The sequence below is a fragment of the Halichoerus grypus genome, chromosome 11 (genome assembly GCF_964656455.1).
Source record: "Halichoerus grypus chromosome 11, mHalGry1.hap1.1, whole genome shotgun sequence".
Taxonomy (NCBI): Eukaryota; Metazoa; Chordata; class Mammalia; order Carnivora; family Phocidae; genus Halichoerus; species Halichoerus grypus.
In genome coordinates, this window is record NC_135722.1 from 51,031,680 (window position 1) to 51,047,743 (window position 16,064).

Consider the following 16,064-nt stretch of genomic DNA (forward strand, 5'->3'; position numbering starts at 1 on the left):
CCAGGACCCTGGGATCATGACCTGAGCCGAAGGCAGGCACTTAACAACTGAGCCACTCAGGCGCCCCTACACTCAAACGTTTCTAAAAATTTGTTGCAATGTGGAATCTGAAGCCATATTATTAAAGATTTTATTTATTTGAGAGAGAGCGCATGCATGCACAGAGCAGGAGGGAGGGAGAGAAGGAGAAGCAGATTCCCCGCTGAGCAGGGAGCCCGATGCAGAACTCCATGCAGAACTCAGGGGATCCCAGGACTCTGGGATCAAGACCGGAGCTGAGGGGCGCCTGGGTGGCTCAGTCGTTAAGCGTCTGCCTTCGGCTCAGGTCATGATCCCGGAGTCCCGGGATCGAGTCCCACATCGGGCTCCCTGCTCGGCGGGAAGCCTGCTTCTCCCTCTCCCACTCCCCCTGCTTGTGTTCCTGCTCTCGCTATCTCTCTCTCTGTCAAATAAATAAAATCTTTAAAAAAAAAAAAAAAAAAAAAAAAGACCGGAGCTGAAGCAGAGGCTTAAGTGAATGAGCCACCCAGGCGCCCTGAAGCCATATTCTTGAACTTAGTCCAGTGTTACATTAAAATTCATTGGTTTGTCTTGCACTTTGAATGGATATTTACTCATGCATGATTTTATGACATCATACATTGGTTGTTTAGAAATCATTGGTTCACTGGGTTATGTAGCTCTTCCCAATGTTGACAGATTTAATTATACAGTTGTTAACATTTTCACCCATCTCATCAGATAAGTCTTTTGAGAATGAGCTGACAAGGGGCGCCTGGGTGGCTCAGTCGTTAAGCATCTGCCTTCGGCTCAGGTCATGATCCCAGGGTCCTGGGATCAAGCCCCACATCGGGCTCCCTGCTCGGCGGGGAGCCTGCTTCTCGCACTCCCACTCCTCCTGCTTGTGTTCCCTCTCTCGCTATGTCTCTATCTGTCAAATAAATAAAATCCTTTAAAAAAGAATGATCTGACAAGCTCATAGTGGCAGACATAATTCTAATTTTCATTTCAAATCTGAATAACCATAGTTTTGTCATTTATTCTCTGAAGTAAAAATGGTGTTCCATGAAAAATCAGCTGGTTCAGCCTTCTACTAAGGTAATCACACAGGTGTTATTCTTTGACATAGCCCTTGTATTTCCATATACAGAAGTGCTTTTGAGTAGTTCCCATTTCATCTCAAACAATAATCACAGAATATTTAAAAAATGTGTACTGAAATGTCAAGAATTAATACAATCGCTAATTTTTACAACTTCATCAAAGGCATTCAAGTGAAAGTGTATTTTTTGTGTGTGCTGTGTGTGGCAGTGAAGAATTCAGTGACTGTTTTATAGTTTGGGTCATTGTCCTGATTCATGCTCAGGGTCCAGCAGTTTTATACACCATTGCTTTTGCCACCCCAGTGCTGAGGTTAGTACAGTTAAAAAAAAAAAAAAAAGGTAAATAATGTCTTAGTATTATTATGAAAATAGTTTTGACTTCATGGACACCCTGGAAGAGGATTCAAGGAGTTTTAGGGGCCTTCAGACCTCACTTTCAGAATCACTAGGAAGGACAATGATTTTTCACATTGGTTCTTTGAAAGCACTCAGCTGGTAGGGTTCTACTGCACCTATTCCTCTTTACTTCAGCCAGAGCAGCTTCTGCTTATGTCTGTTTTATGTGTTGGGTTCCGTAGCTAAAAATATTTGAAAACCACTAATTAAGGGAAGAAAGAATTGACTGAATTAGGACTCTTGTTCAGGAAGGGAACAGTTCAATCCTTCATGAATGCATGTTGCACTCACTCATCACTTCATACCTTATTTATTTCCACATGCTCCTTTGACAGAGACCTGTGGTATCTACACACCTAAGCTTTTTTTTTTTAAGATTTTATTTATTCATTTGAGACAGAGAGATACAGAGAGAGAGAACACAAGCAGGGGGAGCAGCAGAGGGAGAGGGAGAAGCAGACTCCCTGCTGAGCAGGGAGCCTGACGCGGGGCTCAATCCCAGGACCCTGGGATCATGACCTGAGCAGAAGGCAGACGCTTAACCATCTGAGCCACACAGGTGCCCCCACACCTAAGCTTTCTTGGTGGACTAAGCTTCTTAAGAAATAGGTGAATGGATTTGTAGATTAAAGGTGACTTGCTGAGAATGAGACTAGGGATGTGAGATGAGTGGAAGTGAATGATCAGAGTGACCTCAGTGTGTGTATGGAGTGAGTGTTTGTTTTTGTTGTTTACAGTGGTATTTTATGGTTGTATTAAATGGTCAGTAGAGGACATTGAAGTATTGGGAAATCATTTTATGTATGGTGTTCTAGCTAGGCATTGAGCAGTCAAGGCTTAGAGCGAGGGAAAATTAATGTACATTTTTCTAACTAAAAATATTGTAAAAATATTTGTTGAAAAGCTAAACAAAAACCTGCTTTTGGGTGTAGAGATTACTTTAAAAAATTTAAAAATCTTTAAAAACAAACAAACCTTTTGAGGAGCTGTAGTTTGAGGCATCTTTGTCCTTCAGTGTAGGCCGGAAAATCCCTGTTGTTCAATTGTAGACATAGAGGTCTAAGAGGTTGAATATCATGACAAGTACAGTTACACAGTAGCAAATGGCAGGGTTTCTTAAATTCCTTTTTAACTTTTTATTTTGAGTTAATTTTAGATTTACAGAGAATTGCAAAGATAGTAAGTGGTGGAGAGTTTTAAATACAGATTTGTCTTACTCCAAAGTTGATGTGCTCTTTTCACTACTTCTGTTTGTCAAATGAAGATTATGTTAAGGGAATGAAAATATTGCTCAGCACTGTGAGGAAAGGAGCTCTATTAAATAATATAGATTATTTTAAATTAATTTACACCCTAATGGAAGAAATTGAGCAAAATCCAGATGCTTTTTACCAGAGCAGCAAACAGTTCATACACTCAAGTGGCAGGTATGACAACAAATATATTGCATAACTAAAAGCAGCTGGGAGGCATTAGTTTACGTAATCAGGTTTGGAAAGGGGGAGGGGAAGGGGATGTGTTTTTATACTGATAAAGAGTCTGAAGGGTCTAATCTGGGACAGTTGTGGAATAGTGAGGCTTGAACGGCAATTTTTATTTTTTATTTTTTTAAGATTTTATCTATCTATTTGGGGTAGAGAGCATGAGAGGGGAGAGGGTCAGAGGGAGAAGCAGACTCCCTGCTGAGCAGGAGCCCAATGTGGGACTCAACCCTGGGACTCCAGGATCATGACCCGAGCCAAAGGCATTTGCTTAACCAACTGAGCCACCCAGGTGCCCCTTATTTTTTATGTTTGTTTATTTTTTTATTTTTTAGTAATCTCTGCACCCAGTGTGGGGCTTAAACTTACAACCTCGAGATCAAGAGTCGTATGCTGTACCCAGGTGCCCCAGCAATTTTTCTTTTCCTTTTTTGTAAGAGTTGATTTATTATTGGGGCACCTGGGTGGCTTGATCGGTTAAGCGTCTGCCTTAAGCTCAGGTTGTGATCCCAGAGTCCTGGGATCGAGCCCCACGTTGGGCTCCCTGCTTCTCCCTCTCCTCCCTGCTCCTGCTCTCTCTTGCTATCTCCCTCTCTCTCAAATAAATAAATAAATAAATAAAATCTTTAAAAAAAACAGAGAGGGAGAAGCAGGGAGCCCAATGCGAGGCTCGATCCCAGGAGCCTGGCATCATGATCTGAGCCAAAGGCAGACGCTTAACCGACTGAACCACCCAGGCGCCCCAAGATTTTATTTTTTTATGTAATTGCTACACCCACCTTGGAGCTCAGACTTACAACTCCAAGATCCAAGAGTCACACACTCCACCAACTGACCCAGCCAGGTGCCCCTGAACAGCAATTTTTAGAAAGAAAAAGGGGCGCCTGGGTATCCCGGCTCAGTGGGGAGCCTGCTTCTCCCTCTCCCTCTGCTGCTCCCCCTGCTTGTGCTCTGTCACTCTCTCTGTCAAATAAATAAAATAAAAATCTTTAAAAAGCAAAAAAAAAAAAGGGATATAGTTTTTAGAGCAAAGCAAATGTTCTAACAAAGGGAATGGCTTGATTTGGGATTGATCATAGGAAGGATACAGTAAAACAAGAGGATAGCAGGTGGTTTTGCTGGGATGTGATATTAGGTGATTAAGACTAAGCTAACTTCTTGGAATTCTGCCTAACTCTCCCATAAGCTAACTTCTTGGAATTCTTCCTAACTCTCCCACCCTCTTCTTTTTTTTTTTTTTAATTTTTTTATTGTTATGTTAATCCCCATACATTACATCATTAGTTTTAGATATAGTGTTCCATGATTCATTGTTTGTGCATAACACCCAGTGCTCCATGCAGAACGTGCCCTCCTCAATACCCATCACCAGGCTAACCCATCCTCCCACCCCCCTTCCCACCCTCTTCTATTCAAGGCAAAAATCAACAGTTATTTTTCCATTCAGTTTAACTGTGGATGATAATTCCTGCCTATTCTAGTATTTTTGTGGATTAGATGAGAGGATATATGAAGTACTTTGTAAATTTGGGAAGTACTAGTTCATTAATCTAACAATTATTTATTGTTTTGCTCTTTACTGAGTTTGATACAAAGGAATTCAGTGAAGTGGAGAGGAAAATACTTCCCAGTTGTGTAACTTTCTGTTGTCAGAGAGCAGCAAGCTTGCTTAGTCATTCAGATGGTGCTTAAAGTTGGCAATTGCTGGGTTGTTACCATGTTTCAGGGTCTCTCCACCACTTTTCATTGTCATTGTTTGTCATTGTTCCCAGAGTTCACAAAACGCACAGAAGTTGGATGTATATCAGTTTATTAAGCTTCATTTGGGATAGTTGGGGAATACTGGACTACTGATGTCTGTTATTAAGGCTAAGGCTACCTCTTTTTCTTGTATCTGACAGTTTTTTTTTTTTTTTTTTTGAAGACTTTATTTATTTGACAGAGGGAGACACAGCGAGAGGGAGCACAAGCAGGGGGAATGGGAGAGGGAGAAGCAGGCTTCCTGCCGAGCAGGGAGCCCGATGCGGGGCTCAATCCCAGGACCCCGGGACCATGACCTGAGCCGAAGGCAGACGCTTAACAACTGAGCCACCCAGTCACCCCAGTTTTTTTTTTTGTCTTTTTTTTTTACGATTTTATTTATCCATTTGAGAGAGAGAGAGCTTGCAAGGTGGGGGGGAGGGGCAAAGGGAGAGGGAGAAGCAGACTCACTGGTGAACTGGGAGCCTGTTGCGGTCTCGGGGCTCCATCCCAGGACCCCGAGATCACGACCCGAGCCAAAGTCAGATGCTCAACTGACTGAGCCACCCAGGCAGCCCCCTTGTATCTGACCGTCTGAATTACTAATTAGAAGATTGAGCACAGGGACCCCTGAGTGGCGCAGTGGGTTAAGTGCCTGACTCTTTTTTTTTTTTTTAAGATTTTATTTATTTATTTGAGAGAGAGAGAGGGAGAGCACATGAGGGGGGGAGGGTCAGAGGGAGAAGCAGACTCCCCGCCGAGCAGGGAGCCCGATGCGGGACTCGATCCCGGGACTCCAGGATCATGACCTGAGCCGAAGGCAGTCGCTCAACCAACTGAGCCACCCAGGCGCCCTAAGTGCCTGACTCTTGATTTGATCTCAGCTCAGGTCTTGATCTCAGGGTGGTGAGTTTAAGCCATATTGGGCTCCACGCTGGGTGTGGAGCCTACGTAAAAAGATCATCAGCACAAAGAACAAAGTAAATTATTTAAGGGCATTGTCTCTTCCTGTATAGGACTATTTCATTTTAATTTTTTCTTTCTTAATATGTCTTACAAAAAAAAAATTTTGCAGTGAGTATAAGTACATCCATCCATAAAGAAAGTGGTTAATCTTTTCAGGAAAATTCATCTAGACCACATAAATTGTCATTCCGTAAGAGTGAGCAGTTACCTTTCTGATGATTAGAACTGTCATGTTTGCCAGAGAAGTGTCTCTTTCCCCTGATAGTGCTGGATTAATACTGCCAAATTTTGGTTTTATAGCCTTCTTATTTTTTTTTTTAAAGATTTTATTTATTTGACAGAGCACAAGCAGGGGGGGAGAGAGAGGGAGAAGCAGGCTCCCTGCTGAGCAAGGAGCCCGATGCGGGACTCGATCCCAGGACCCTGGGATCATGACCCGGGCCTAAGGCAGCAGCTTAACCGACTGAGCCACCCAGGCATCCCTATAGCTTTCTTATTTATAGTGAATGTAAAGTCATTTTTCCTTTTAGTTGTCAGCGTTCTTTCTCTAGGAGTTCTGGGCTCTCTACGCACAGCTAATAGTCAAAAGTAGCTTTGTGATCATGCTCAATTTCACCATTTGTATAATAGGGATCAAAATACCTACCTCTTTGGATTCTTGGAGGTTTATATGAGATAATTTGTAAAATGTACTTAGGCCAGTGCCTGGGACACAGTAAGAATTCAAATGTTAGCTAGTATTTCCGTTTGGGCCAGGTTAATATATTTAAAAGGATAAAGACTTGAATGTATGATATGCCTTTAAACTTTTTTTTTTGATATGCCTTTGAACTTGAATAGATTTAGAAGTTCCACACATAGCAATCTCTAGGATTACTCCCCCCCCTTTTTTTTTTAAGAGAGGGGGGGAGATCGGTAGCATGAGGGGGGTGGGGCAGAGGGAGAGAATCTTTTTTTTTTTTTTTTTTTTTTTAAAGATTATTTATTTATTTGACAGAGAGAGACACAGCGAGAGCAGGAACACAAGCAGGGGGAGTGGGAGAGGGAGAAGCAGGCCTCCCGCGGAGCAGGGAGCCCGATGCGGGGCTCGATCCCAGGACCCCGGGATCATGACCCGAGCCGAAGGCAGACGCCCAACGACTGAGCCACCCAGGCGCCCCTCTTTTTTTTTTTTTTTAAGATTTTATTTATTTATTTGACAGAGACACAGAGAGAGGGAACACAAGCAGGGAGAGTGGGAGAGGGAGAAGCAGGCTTCCCGCGGAGTGGGGAGCCCGATGTAGGGCTCGATCCCAGGACCCTGGGATCATGACCTGAGCCGAAGGCAGTCGCTTAACGACTGAGCCACCCAGGCGCCCTGGGAGAGAGAGAATCTTAAGCAGGCTCCGTGCCCAACACAGAGCCAGACGCAGGGCTCAATCTCACAACCCCAAATCGTGACTGAGCCAAAATCAAGAGTCACGTGCTCTACCAACTGAGCTAGCCAGGCGCCCCTACCTTTTTTTTTTTTTTTTCTGGCTACAAATTTATTCAACACAAAACATCTCCAACTTTACTGAGGTGGCTGACCATGTCCACGACCAAATCCGCCTCTAAACTGGAACTCAGTTGCTGACCCAGCCCCGGCCTCAGCTTTCTTGTCGGCACCAGGGGGCACAGCGCTTCCTCTGTAGGTGTCTCTTTCAGTTTCCCCTCGTGTGAGTCTTGCAGGTCGCTCTCCCTCTAGACCTTTGGGCCGTGGTCGGCCAGTCTCAGGGTGGCTGCGGCGCAGAGTGGCAGGCAAGTCTCGGGGGGCAAGTGGAGGTAATCACGGAGATACTGGATGCCCTCGTTGGTAAGGTACCAGTAGAAATGTCTCCAGGCAAACTGTTCCTTTACGTAGCCTCGTGATTTGAGAGACTGCATGGCCTTCATGACGTGAAGGTTGGGCACATTCTTGTCTGCCAGCTCAGAGTGTTTGGGCATGTGGACATCCTTCTTGGCCACCATCACTCCCTCCTTGAAAAGGAGTTCATAAATGGCAATTTGGTTCTTCTTGGGCATCAACATCTCGGCGGCTGCTATGTCTGGGGCCGGGGCTGGAAAGCTTTTTTTTTTTTTTTAATAGAAAAATAGTGCAGATTATCTGCATCCTCTAGATCTTTTTTGTTGTTGTTGCTGGTAATAGAAGAAATAAACATGATGGAAAAGTTTGGGTCCTCTGAATTCTTTGTCCCAGATACCATTTACCTGCCTTTGGAGTCTCCAGAGGCCACCACTTTCATGTATTTCTTCTAGTCTCCCTTTTTACTCTTACTATGAATAAGAGTGTATTTTTTTTTCTGTTTTACATAATCTGCCAAATGTATCTTTTTGCAGTTTGCTTTTTTTCATTAAACATCTTTTACTTGAAATAACTCTCTAGGATAACTTTGTCCAAATATTCTGGTGGTGTCCTATTCTTGATACCGTATCCTGGCTACATATGTAGCAGAGTGCTCTGGTTTACTTCTGTAGTTGGATAATTTAAGGTTAATGATATCTACCTAATGAACTAATAAGTTCATTTATTATATGCTTATCATATGAGGGAAGCTGAGCTTTGGTGTTAAAATACAAGGCCAGATAGGATAAGTACACAAATACCCATTCTTACCTGTGTACCTTATTTATCCTGGTGCTTATTTCCTCTCTTGTCTTTCTAGTCCCCCAAGGTCCAGTTCACATTCTAAATCCCCACAGATTTTTCCTCATATTTCCTATTCACATTCTGACCTACATTTGACTTCCTGTTGTGCTTCCTGGCGCTTACTGCTCTTCCAGTTTTAAATGTATGGGTCCTTCCTCTGGTTATATCAGAAGTTACAAACTCAAACTCAAAATGTTTTTCTGACCTAGCCCTATTTTAAATGTTATCAGCTAGTTTGAGATAATATATATGCATTCATAAACATTTCTGCATACATGCATACATATATACGTGAAATAGACCATATATATAACAAACCAAACAACTGTTTGCTGGTTGTATCCAGCCATTTTGTGATCTCTTCCTTTTTGCAACCTCTTAAATGACAAATTCTACCAAGAATCTTCCCTTTCATGGTTTCCTTTTGTTCTGAGAATTCATCACACTTGATTTTAAGTTAGAAGTTACTTCTAAAATACATTGATCATACAGCCTTTGTTTAAAAAGCCCATTAGTGGTTATTGTCATTAGTTTAGAAAATGAGTACACTTGACCCTCCAACAACAAGGGTTTGAACTGCACATGTCCACTTACACATGGAATTGTTTCAATAAATACGGTACAGCACTATATATGTATTTTCTTTATGACCTTCTTAATAATATTTCTTTTCTGTAACTTACTTTACTGTAATGCAGTGCATAATGTACATAACATACAAAATATGTGTTAATCAACTATTTATGTTATTGGTAAGGCTTCTAGTCAACAGTGGGTTATTAGGTACTTAAGTTTTGGGGGCACCAGAAGTTCTAAAACCTGCATTGTTTAAAGGTCAACTGTATATGTTTCAGACCCTTTGTTAGTTTCTGGGATAGTAAACCAATGATACTGTCTCTATCCTGGAGAAGTTTATTGTGTATTGGGGAGGGTTGGAGGTTTCAAAGGTTGAGCTCCTTGGAAAGTAGACTCTGAATTAGAGAGAGTGTTGCATGAGTTTTGTTACAGAGTGCTTTGGGATCACCACCTTGGGAGAGAAGAGGAATGGGCTGAGGGAGAAATTGAGTTGTGATATTATCTTAATGAAGGCCTCAGCCAATCCTGTGGAGAATGTGAAGCTGGGAACACCCTTTAGAATTAGATTAAGTTGGGGTGAAGGGCCCTGATTTTGCATATGGACTACCCTAGGAAGAGGATATGACACTGAGTAAGGCAGCTCTTACAGTGGAGGCAGTTCTGAAGAGGATCAACAGCTGAGTGTTATCTTTTGGTAGTACTGCTCAGCAGCTGGGACTACAAATCCCAGGTATTTGGTATTATCACAGTGTCCACCATAAAGAGTCAGAGTCAAGATGAATACTTATAAACAAATCATGTGTTATGTAAGCTTGGAGGAATGACTGACTAATTGCTAGAAGGAGCTATGAAAGCTTATGGAAGGGATGACATTTGAGCTTGAGCTAGGTTTTTTTGTTTTTTAAGATTTTATTTGAGAGAGAAAGCACATGTGCACACATGAGCAGTGGAAGGAGCAGAGGGAGAGGGAGAGAATCTCAAGCAGACTCCACGCTGAGTGTGGAACCTGAGGCAGTGCTCAATCTCATGACCCTGAGATTAGGACCTGAACCAAAACCAAGAGGGATGTCAACTGACTGAGCCATCCAGGCACCCACTGAGCTAGGTTTTGAAGAATGAATTAGTAGGTTTAGAAAGGGAAAGTCTAGTGAATGGGACATTTTTCATTGAGTCACTGACATTTCATAGCATACTCAAGAAAATGATTTGTTTGAAGGACAAAAGGTTAACTGTATTAGCCATTCTTTAATTTCTAGCAATTATGATAAAAATCATGAGGCTGTTTCCAAAATCCTAGTTTATTTCCATGGTGATAATTTTTTTTTTTAAACACTTAAATCCCAGTATGCTCAGGCTTAAGACTAAGCCAAGTTCATCATGGCCAGATCCCCAAAAAGATAGGCTGAGCTTGAGTGAGACGCTTTTTTTCCAGGAGTACAAATTGGATTTGGTCCCTGCGTTGTCCCTCGTTCTTGGGTCTGGAACAGATGAAATGAATTTCCTTAATACTAAGCATGTTCTTGTTTGTTGCTTAGTATGTTCCCTCCTAGGATTGAGGGTGTCCATGGGAAGTCAGAAGATAGATTAAACTGGGGCTCTACCACTTATTACTTCTTTGACCTTGGGAAACTCGGTAAACACTTGATCCTGTTTTCTCATCCTTAAAATACAGTGATGCATAATATCATCATTTTAGGATTGTGGGATAATGTATAAGAGCTTATAAACAGGTGTTTCCTAGGATATTTTATTACTAAAAATCCCTTTGTGAAATATGTGTGATGTTAGGTTTTTATGTTAGGATAAGATTTTTAAATTTTTTACATTTTTATGTTTCTTAAGATTTTATTTGAGAGAGAGAAAGAGAGAGCACGAGCAGGGGAAGAGCAGAGGGAGAGGGACAAGCAGACTCTGATGAGCACGGAGCCCGATGGGGGGCTTGATCTCATGACCCTGAGATCATGACCTGAGCCGAAATCAAGAGTCAGATACTTAACCGACTGAGCCACCCAGGCACTCCAGGATAAGATTTAAAAAAAAAAAAAAAAAAAAAGATTCTTTATGTATCTTAGTGTGCACCCCAGAGAGAACAGGGGGAGGGGCAGAGGGAGAGAGGGAATCTCAAGCTAACTTCTCGCTAACTGGGGACCCCAGCGTGGGGCTCCATCTCACGACCCATGAGATCATTACCTGAGCCGAGATCAATAGTTGGACGCTCAATTGACTGAGCCACCCAAGCGCCCCTGTTAGGATAAGAATGTTAAGAAGCAAATTTTGATTGTTAGGAGCTATGGATTTGGTCTGTAGAACCTAGTGCCCAAATTAACTCTAAAATCTTCAATATAAGGATGACTGTCACAGAGAAAAAACTATTACTTACTTCTGAATCCTGATATATCTGCTGTATAGATGTCAGATGTACATGAACAGATTGCTGGTTGTGGGGATTTAGAATAAGAAAATGGATGGCAAATTTAGTGTAATAACTATTACTCCTCAGTTTTTGCTGTGCTGATGATGGGTCAAAAAATGTAGTCAACAGAGAGTGAAGTGGATGTGATGGGGCTGTGACTCAAGACAGCAGTATGAGAGAGATTGCAGTCAAAATGAAATGGTCTAGACATCTAATCCCTAGCACAACTGTCATTCCAAATGAACTGTTGAAAAACAAATACATAGATAGAGCCACAAAGGTCTAGACTTCTGTTAAGTATTTCCAAGAATATTTTCCCTGGAAAGGAGAGTCACCAGTTAATAGGGTAAAGGCTCAGTCTGTACACTTTGTGACACCTGTTAAATTGAGAAGGCAGGAAACTTCAAGCAGATCTCATTACTAAAAGAGAAATGATGTTTATGTGAAATATAGCCTCTGGTTCCAAGAGAATGCATTAGAGTCACTTGAAGAAGAGCCTTTCAAAATACAAATGTCTACATCCCAATCCTGGACATTTTGGTCCTCATTTCTAGAATGGGACCTGGGGGGTTTTATTTTTGAAAAGCTTGCTAGCTAATTCTGATATGGCTCTCTTGAACCACTGGTTTCAGTGAGCTTTGTTTAATTGGAATTATTAAATTCCCGGATGTTGGGATAAAGAACTAAGTGTTGGAATTTTTTCCTGGGGGGAGTTTAGGGGACAGAATGTTGATTTTTGTAAAACCATTAGGTATTTAGGGACAGGTTCATCTTTTCCAATGTTGCACAAAATGTTTTGGTTATTAGAATAACTGGAAGTACTGAAGGAACACTAGAACATTGTGGGGAGCACCTCTAAGTGTTTAATTCTATTATATGAATGAGGTATGATATTACTAGAAGAAAAAACTGTTCCATCAATGTGTATATAATAGAAAAATCATCCTACCTGTCACAAAATCCAGGTAAGTATGATTGGCTATTTTCTGAGATTTTTATCTATCTATTTATTTATTTATTTTTAAGATTTTATTTATTTGACACAGAGAGACACACAGGGAGAGGGAACACAAGCAGGGGGAGTGGGAGAGGGAGAAGCAGGCTTCCCGCTGAGCAGAGAGCCCGATGCGGGGCTTGGTCCCAGGACCCTGGGATCATGACCTGAGCCAAAGGCAGACGCTCAGTAACTGAGCCACCTAGGCGCCCCCTGAGATTTTTATTAAAAGTACATAGTTTACTCAGTGGTCTGCTAGCTTAGTGGTAGCAGATACCTTAAGTTTAAGGAAAATTTATCAGAGGGACAGTGTTTACTTTTGAATAGACTAACTTTTTTTAATGCAAATCTGGGGAGGGGCGGAAACCAAACTTTTGTACTTGTTGGAACACTTTGGTCCAACTCATTAAGTGCCTGGTTTAGATACTGGAGAGGAATCATTCATATGAGGTGGGGGATTTTCACCAAAGATTTTCTGTAATGTTCCCAGACAAAGATAGGTAAGTAGGGGACCGTAAAGAATGGTCTTAAGAAATAATCTCAAAGAGAATGTCAGGGCACCAGAATCTCAGATTTGGAGATGGTAGGAGGGACATGCATAGTTTAAAGAACATTTAATATTACAACATTTTATATACCCCCCCAAATAGGGCAGAAAAAGTTTTTATAATGCAAAATACAGAAAATAAAGCCTGACAAAAATTTTAACTTCTCAGGTGGTTGTGATAACAGAATATCATTGTAATTTTTTTTTAAAGATTTTTAAATTTATTTATTTGATAGAGACACAGTGAGAGAGGGAACACAAGCAGGGGGAGTGGGAGAGGGAGAAGCAGGCTCCCTGCTGAGCAGGGAGCCCGACGCGGGGCTCGATCTCAGGACCCTGGGACCATGACCCGAACTGAAGGCAGACGCTCACCGCCTGAGCCACCCAAGCGCCCTTTCATTGTAATTTTTAATGGGTATTGTTGATAACCTCCTAGATCTGGCATAGTGGACCCAAAATCTTCATTAAAAGGGAACTTAAAAAAACAAAACAAAACATTGTTTTAAATAAGGGATGATTGTTGGTGGGATATGAAGTTTAACCTTAAATTATGGTACTAATAATTCAGCTCAATTTTAGAAGGTCTTTTATTATATAGAGTTTTAGGATATTGAATGAGAGTGAACATTATGCTATAGTTTGGATGGGACTAAACTTGTACAATGACATTTTTTGAAAGAATTACATTGTATTCTGTGGTCCTTAAAAAGGTGATAATTTTTTCTTCTTTCAGCTTGCTGAAGCAAAGACTCATTTTGAAGATGTTTAATAAGTCATTTGGAACACCCTTTGGGGGTGGCACTGGTGGCTTTGGCACAACTTCAACATTTGGGCAGAGTAAGTTTTACAAAAGAACAAAAGAAGGGGAAAAACTTAAGCTATTCTTATTAAGAACAAATCCATTCTGATGGCTGAAATAAAAAACACAAATAACAGGTGCTGGCGAGGATGTGGAGAAAAAGGAACTTCCTTTCCCACTGTTGGTGGAAATGCAGACTGGTACAGCCACTGTGGAAAACAGTGTGGAGGTTCCTCAGAAATTAAAAAATAGAATTAGCGTACAATCCACTGTGGAAAACAGTGTGGAGGTTCCTCAGAAATTAAAAAATAGAATTAGCGTACAATCCAGTAATTCCACTACTGCTTATTTACCCAAAGAAAACCAAAATGCTAATTCAAAAAGATATATGCACCCCTGTGTTTATTGCAGCATTATTTGCAAGAGCCAAGATATGGCAACAACCTGAGTGTCCATAGACTGATGAATGGATAAAGATGTGGTATATATACAATGGAATATTACTCATAAAGAGTGAGATCTTGCCATTGTAGCAACATGGTTGGATCTAGAGGGTATAATGCTAAGTGAAATAAGTCAGAGAAAGACAAATACCATGATTCCACTCATATGTGGAATTTAAGAAACAAAACAGATGAAGAAAAAAGAGACCAAAAAACAGACTCTTAAATACAGATTCTGAAACTAATGTAACACTGTGTGTTAATTATACTTGAATAAATAAATTTAAAAAAAAACCAGATCATTCTGATAGCTTCAGATAGGAATTTTATTCATACTTTGGTCTTATAACAAATTCTCTTTGATCAATGACCGGATAAGATCTTGTTAGAATTTTCTAAGAAAATAGAAATAGTTTGGAGTTTTCATGGTTTTTTGATCATTCGTAGAAGGTACTTGAAATACCTTTTTATTTTTTTAGAGCATACACATGAGCCCGGGGGGTGGGGGGGAGAGGGGCAGAGAGAGAAAAAAATTTTTTTTTTTTTAAGATTTTATTTGAGAGAGAGACGGCACAAGATGCAGGGGTGGGGGCAAAGGGAGAGGGAGAAGTAGATTCCCTGCTGAGCAGGGAGTCCGACAAGGGGCTCGATCCCAGGACCCTGAGATCATGACCTGAGCCAAAGGCAGGCACTTAACGGCCTGAGCCACCCAGGCGCCCCTTCCTTTTGTTGTTGTTGTTGTTGTTGTTGTTGTTGAACATATTTCCTGTCATAGAACTATGGAATTAGAATCTTGGTTGGAACCTGAACATGTGTATTCTGAAAAACCTTCCCAGGTCATTCTGATGTGCTCCCCTAAAGAAGGATCATTCATCCCAGTGACTCTGGAATGTATGATGCCTAGAGAGAATTTAACACTTTAATTTTGATGACTTGACTTTTGTCTGTAGCTCACAATCATTAGTTACCTTGGCACTCTTTTTTAACCTGTCGACATCTATAACTTTATTGAAAAGTCACACCTCTTCACTTTGTTTTTTTCTCCTGGGACAATGAATAAAATGTCTGGCTTAATTTTAACTCTGTAATTTATAGTCTGATGGAACTTTGAAAAAATTATTTTCAGATTAGACCAGTGATCCTATTCAAACACAAAATGTTAAGAAATATTAAAATCCTTTTCATTAGGTCACCTGATTTAGATTTTATTTTGACCCTGGATTTTGCTTTTTCAGACACTGGCTTTGGCACTACTAGTGGAGGAGCATTTGGAACATCTGCATTTGGTTCTAGCAACAATACTGGAGGCCTGTTTGGAAATTCACAGACCAAACCAGGTAGGGGTTTTACTTGGAATACAGTTGGTTTATTTATAGCTGGTATAGGACTTCATTTAGTGGTTCCAATCCATCTATTTAACTGTTTTTTTCCTCTCCATCTATCCAGGAGGATTATTTGGTACTAACTCATTTAGTCAGCCAGCTACTTCCACAAGCACTGGCTTTGGGTTTGGCACATCAACAGGAACATCAAATAGCTTGTTTGGAACTGCAAGTACAGGGACCAGTCTCTTCTCATCCCAAAACAATGCCTTTGCGCAAAATAAACCAACTGGCTTTGGAAGTAAGTAGGACATCATTGGACTTTTGCGTCTAATAGTTTGGTTTGCTTATTGAATGTACTCCCTCTTTTTCTTTTTCCTGTGTTCATTTACCTCCTTTCTCCACCAGATGGCAAAAACACTGGGGAGAGGAAAACTTCAAAATGTATTTGAAAAGTTTAATAGGCTAGAAAGGAAGGGGCTATATCGCTCCAAGATTGGAAATCTAAGAAGCACTAGTATTCAAAGGATATGCAGAGGAAGAGGCTCCTGACATAGAATGACCAGAGAGTGGATGAAAAGCCAGGCCAGAGTAATGTCATAGGTGTTAAGAGAGG

At 41.0% G+C, this 16,064-nt stretch overlaps 1 protein-coding gene and 1 pseudogene across 8 annotated transcripts in view; one reads left to right on the forward strand and one right to left on the reverse strand.

Annotated features, from left to right (window-relative positions):
• NUP98 (nucleoporin 98 and 96 precursor) overlaps nt 1-16,064 on the forward strand; it is a 122,075-nt gene that overhangs the window by 4,667 nt on the left and 101,344 nt on the right. For 7 of the 8 annotated variants that reach the window (XM_036119358.2, XM_036119365.2, XM_036119361.2 and 4 more), the window contains exons 2-4: nt 13,618-13,721; nt 15,362-15,463; nt 15,573-15,749. In XM_036119358.2, the coding sequence (XP_035975251.1) occupies nt 13,646-13,721; nt 15,362-15,463; nt 15,573-15,749 (355 nt within the window). In that variant the 5' untranslated portion in view covers nt 13,618-13,645. Of the gene's footprint in view, nt 1-11,974; nt 12,309-13,617; nt 13,722-15,361; nt 15,464-15,572; nt 15,750-16,064 lie in introns of those variants that run through there. The other variant, XM_078058493.1, reaches the window with a different exon arrangement.
• Nucleotides 7,185-7,767, reverse strand: LOC118552761 (small ribosomal subunit protein eS10 pseudogene; annotated as a pseudogene).